This window comes from Symphalangus syndactylus, chromosome 6 (genome assembly GCF_028878055.3).
Source record: "Symphalangus syndactylus isolate Jambi chromosome 6, NHGRI_mSymSyn1-v2.1_pri, whole genome shotgun sequence".
Taxonomy (NCBI): Eukaryota; Metazoa; Chordata; class Mammalia; order Primates; family Hylobatidae; genus Symphalangus; species Symphalangus syndactylus.
The window spans coordinates 132,662,082-132,668,029 of record NC_072428.2 but is presented as its reverse complement, the minus strand read 5'-3'; the positions used below and the strand labels follow the sequence as shown (position 1 = coordinate 132,668,029).

General features: G+C 40.5%; 1 gene segment (V, D, J or C); it reads right to left on the bottom strand.

Annotated features, from left to right (window-relative positions):
• Nucleotides 1-4,814: 4,814 nt before the first annotated feature.
• Nucleotides 4,815-5,616, bottom strand: LOC129485470 (probable non-functional T cell receptor beta variable 17). The segment is given in 2 exon segments: nucleotides 4,815-5,173; nucleotides 5,568-5,616. Coding segments are annotated over 2 exon segments (408 nt in total).
• Between the last annotated feature and the right edge of the window lie 332 nt (nucleotides 5,617-5,948).

The following is a 5,948-nucleotide window of genomic DNA, read 5'->3' as shown; positions in this document are numbered from 1 at the left end:
ATATATGTATATATACTTATATATATACACACACACTTTTTAAAATTTTTTTTTTTTTTTTTGAGAGGGAGTCTTACTCTGTCGCCTAGGCTGGAGTGCAGTGGCATGATCTCAGCTCACTGCAAGCTCCGCCTCCTGGGTTCATGCCATTCTCCTGCCTCGGCCTCCTGAGTAGCTGGGACTACAGGTGCCCGCCACCACGCCCGACTAATTTTTTGTATTTTTTAGTAGAGATGGGGTTTCACCATGTTAGCCAGGATGGTCTTGATTTCCCGACCTCGTGATCCGCCCGCCTCAGCCTCCCAAAGTGCTGGGATTACAGGCGTGAGCCACCGCACCCAGCCTTAAAAAAAAATTTTTTTTTTAATTTTTATTCTTTTTTGAAAATTTCTTATTTTTTTTTTTTTAATTTTTAGAGACAGGGTCTCATTCTGTTACCCAGGCTGGAGTTCGGTGGCATGACCATATCTCACTGCAGCCTCGAACTCCTGGGATCAAGCAACCCTACTGCCTCAGTTTCCCGAGCAGCTAGAACTATAGGTGTCAGCCAGTGCACCCAGCCCTTTGTCATTCTTAACTCAACATGATGATAGTACAGCAAATCAAATTAAATAAAACCCTTGATTGCAAATGCCAGCTCTACAATCGGCTTAGTGTACATCCTGCACTTACCCTCCTTAAACTTCAATTTCTTTGTTAGTAAAATAGGGATAAATCACATAATTTTGGGTTACTGGTATGGATGAAATGAAATACCATATGTGAAATATCTAGCATGGTACTTCACGTATAGCAATATCCTGCCTAGTTTTTTCTCCCTCTTAAAGCCCATACCACCTCTAATGAATATTACAATATGTTCTTCTAGGATATTATTGAGCTGATTTAACATAACTCTTGTGATGATCACTGCGTTTGCTTAGAAAGAAATTAAGATCATTCTTGTAATCTTACTAGAAAAAAAGTTACTGCTTCATTTCCAATCTTTGCCATGAAACATACTCACAGTTGTGAGACATTGGACAAATTATTACTCTTTCTGAGCCTATAAAATTGGGGATAATAATACCTACACTAATAGTTCTCTTATTCACAATTAAGGGAACAAGTCCCATGTAGCATATGGTCACAGTATCAGCATATGTTGACCACATATGGTAATTTTGACATTTATGCTGATATTGTCTGGCACGGCTGGATTGACTGAAGCATAATGACATCTCTGGACAGATTTCTTTCCACTTGGATGGAACAAGCAAGAGAAATGCACACTCGTTGTTTGTAGTAGATTTGGAAGGTATCGCACAGTATCTGGGGGTAATGACAGAATAACCAGTCACGGAGTTGCTTCTATCAGTGATCCAGTAAGAGCTAAACCGTGAAACTCAGCAAAAAGCTGAAGCACAGCAATCCTAAATAATAACACCTCATAATAGTAGGCCAAACTTATGTATACTAGCGTTTGAGTTTTAGGCACCATACTAGAGATTTTCATGAATTATCTTATTTAACCCAATACTATCAGGTAGGTATTATTATTATTTTTATTATTATTATTATTATTGAGACAGAGTTTCACTCTTGTCATCCAGGATGGAGTGCAATGGTGCAGTCTTGGCTCACCACACCCTCCGCCTCCCAGGTTCAAGAGATTCTCCTGCCTCAGCCTCTTGAGTAGCTGGGATTACGGGCATGTGCCACCACGCCCAGCTAATTTTGTATTTTTAGTAGAGACAGGGTTTCTCCATGTTGGTCAGGCTGGTCTCGAACTCCCAACCTAGGATGATCCACCCGCCTCGGCCTCCCAAAATGATGGGATTACAGGCATGAGCCACTGTGCTCAGCCTCAGGTAGGTACTATTATCTTCATTTTAGAGGTGAGGAAGTGAGGCATAGAGAGGTTCATAGTCTTGCTCATGTTCACATAGCATTTGAGTAGAGGAGCCAGAATTGTGGTCTGCATTATTTGATTCCAGAGCCTACACTTTTAACTATCACCTTCTAGTGACCCATGGCAGGCAGCATCACATAGCTGGGTGGGCAGTGGACATTTGAACATCTTCTTGAGGCATCCAGGATGAGACTTAATGCTGTGAACACAGTTCCTTTGAGAGAAAGGTATTTCTTTAATCATGAGTGAGTAGGGGTCAAAGACTGTACCTATCAGAAGTCACATTGTCCAAGACGTTAGGTGGAAGATCACTAATCTTGTTATATATTATGCATGTTGAAGGGACATTTTTATTACGTATGGAAAATATACAAAAATTTTTTATTATTTGTGAAAATATATATGAAACATATAAAACATGCCAAGGTGAACACGAAAGATGTTTCTATAATTCTGAGGATTTCCAGGGCAGGCAATAAAGATGCCTTCATTAAGGGAGTTATCACTGAATAGGGAAATATTTTAAGAGACCAAACAGAAGGCACAAGTTGGGAAAGAATCAAGTAAGAGAGACAGAAAGAAAATTTGGTTCAAATGATGGGCACTGGCAGAAGGGGAGAGAGAAAGGGGCTGGCCTTGTTATGAAAGCCCATCTGGGAAGAGCAGGAGCTCAAATGCTCAGAGAACCTGGAAACATATAATTAAAGCATGAAAATAAAACAACAAATTACTCAGTAAACTGCTGTAGAGTGCTAAATGAACATGAGGTATTTTTACAGCCAATGACATTGTTGGCAGGGTGCGCAGGAGTCTAGAGAGAAGAGGGTGGATTTCTCCGGGAGGCCAATAAGTGTATAACGATTCTTTTATCCTGTTTCACTTTTATTACTTATTTTACCCTGTTGTCACTGGCATTTGGTTACATTTATGTATTAGTAGATGAATGAGGGAAAGTCAACATCGGTTGGTTTTCTTCACAGAGACAATAGGTCTGGAAATATCCTGGTAGGTTTATTAGCAGGTAGGAATTGGGAAACGTTGGAACACATTGAGAGTCAGTGGGTGCTGGGCAGACAGTAACAGAAGCACTAGGAAGACCAAGCTGAGTTTTTAAGTTGAGGCTTCGTACACCACCTATCGCTAATACAAACTGTAAGTAGGGCTGAGATATATTTAAATAGTAAAATGACAAAAAGCAGACCAATGCTATAGCTTCGTGTTTATTTATTCTATAATTTAAAAAATCGATTTCATTAAACCGAAACAAAGAAATGAAGGTACTACAACATTAATAATTTACTTTCAACGGAGATGCTATCATTTGTGTCATTATCTACAACGACCGTATAGTTTAATGTTCAAATTGAGACACTTTCGTATGTGAAAGAGGATGCTATTAACAATTATGACAGGACAACAAGACTAAACCGGGATTGCGTGGTAAATATGACTGCGCGGTAATTAAATCATGACGTCCCCTCCCCGGACTTTCTAACATGGTCCTTTACTGCCATCTAGCAGCAGTGGAGGGGATCGCAGGAAATGTATAATACTTGCACAAACCACATTTCAAATTAGCTTCAAAGTTGTGGTATATAGGGGTGATCTATAATGTCCCTTGCAACCAGATAGTCTCTGGATCTGTGTTATCTGCATATGTAATTATGCTCATATTTGCCAGCTGGTAGTGATGTCTTCCATCGCAACCCTGATTGTCACATGTGTAAAATAGCTGTAGATAGATAGATTATACATACACACATATATTTATATATTAATACTTATATATAATGTATTTTTAATATTTGTATTAAAATTTACATAAAATATATTTGCATATATTTATATATAAATCTTATGTGATATAAATATTTATATTTATATCAATAAATATATATTTATTTTTATATTTATATAAAATATATATTATATTTATTTTTATATTTATATAAAATATCTTTTTTTATATCTATTGATATAAAATTATATAAAATATTATAAATTTTATGTTTATATTAAATATAAATAAATATATTTATGTTAAATGTATATATCAATATTCTAATATTTGTATAAATAAATAGATAGCGAGTCAAATGATCATAGTTGTATCAGATCTTAGAGACTAAGTGCAGCAAGTCTCTAATTTTGAAGAGGAGGACACTGACTCCCAGAGAAGTAAGAGCATTTGCCAAGATTTCACAGATGAAGGGGAGTAAACAAACCAGTTTTGGGATTAGAAAGCAATTTTTCTGACTCCAGTTCCAGTGTCTGTGAGTCTAGGGCCTGCGAGAGAGAGAGGAACAGTTGAGTGTTTGAAGTAACAGAATAAAACATCGCGCTCCCCTGGGCAGCCGTGTGAGGAACTGAATTTGCTAGGACGGTCCCCGAGTGGGGATTTTAGTCAGTGTTTCTCTGGCATCCATCCGCTAAGAGGGTCGTGTTGCCGTCTGCCTTGCAGTTTGATTTAGTCACTGCCCTCCAGGGAAAGTTGGTCTTGTTGAAGAGGTGGATCTGCAGTAGTCAGCGGGCTGTTCCACAAATGTATATGTCATTGCCTCTGCTGGGGTACGTTGGTGGGGGAAGAGTTCGCAGGAGAACTGTGTTTGAGATAAAATCAGTAGGAATGTTTTTGTGTTTTGGTAAGTAATATCAACCTCAGATAGCTGGTCTCTGAACTTGGAAATTGGTCTGGGGCCCTTCCTTCTAAACATGTGGATTCCTCCTGATCCACAGAATGTCTCATTCTGTATTTGGGTAGTTTCAGGAGCGCATTGCCCAATGTACCCATCACGACCATTTAAGACATTAATTCATGGTCTTGTACTCTTCTGGTAGCAGCTGCAGCCACAACAATCAACTCGCTTCTTTCTTCTGGGGTAGGAAGATAAGGAAGAGGCTTTTTCAAATGTTTTCTTGGAGTTCAACTGGGAGGAGAGCAGCCAGGGGGTTTGCACCCTGGAGGGAACTGACTCAGCCATGCTGTGCCACTGCTACTGCAGAGATACACGGCTGAGTCCCTCGGCTCTGTGGGATGGATCTTCAGCATGGAAGACATTCCGTTAGGTCTTTCAGCTGTGAATCGTTCCTTGGGCATCCCTGAATCAACTGCAATGTTTTGGTATTGGAAGGAAATCAGAAACTTCATTTCTTGCCTCAGATTCTGTTGGTACCAGTGAACAAATACGTGACCAGAAGATGGATCGCACCTCAGAATCACCTCCTGTCCTAGCTCGGTGACCTTGTGTCTGGGGGTCTGGCTGACTCCAGGCTCTAAGTGTCCTGTGGAAGAAGACAGAAGCCATAGAAGGTGAAGGGAAGCCCAAAGAAAACATCTTTTTTTTTTTTTTGAGACAGGGTCTCTCTCTGTTGCCCAGGCTGGAGTGAAATGTCGTGATCTCTGCTCACTGCAGCCTCTACCTCCCAGATTCAAGTGATCCTCCCACCTCAGCCTCCCAAGTAGCTGAGACTAGAGGAGCATGCTACCACGCCTGGTTAATTTTTGTATTTTTTGGTAGAGAAGGGGTTTCACCATGTTGACCAGGCTGGTCTTGAACTCTTGACCTCTGGTGATCCACTCACCTCAACCTCCTAAAGAGGTGGGATTACGGCCGTGAGCCACCACGCCCAGCCAAAAACATCTTTTATGCAAATTTTTAAGTATACCTGGACTCACCTGCCCCCAAGAGACGCAGGGTCACCCAGCAGAGGAGCCAGATATCCATGGTGAGGTCAGGCAGGGCAAGGCACTCCCAGCGATGGGTTCTGATGTGCAGTAGCAAAGAACAGTGAAAGTTCTGGGTTCCCTTGGCTGCATGAGGTAGGATCTGGCTGTGACATAATTTCCCCAGCAACACCCACAACCTCAGGGCACCTTCCATAGGAGATGGGGATCCTTGGTTCGAATATTTGGCCTCATCCTTATTTTGCTACATGGATGATGTTAAACAAGGCTCCAGTCCCACTTGCAGGTGCTTAGGAAAGTTGAAGATTAAGGAAAACATAAGATGAAGTGGAAAAGGAAAGAGAAGAACAGAATAAAAAAATGAAGAACAAA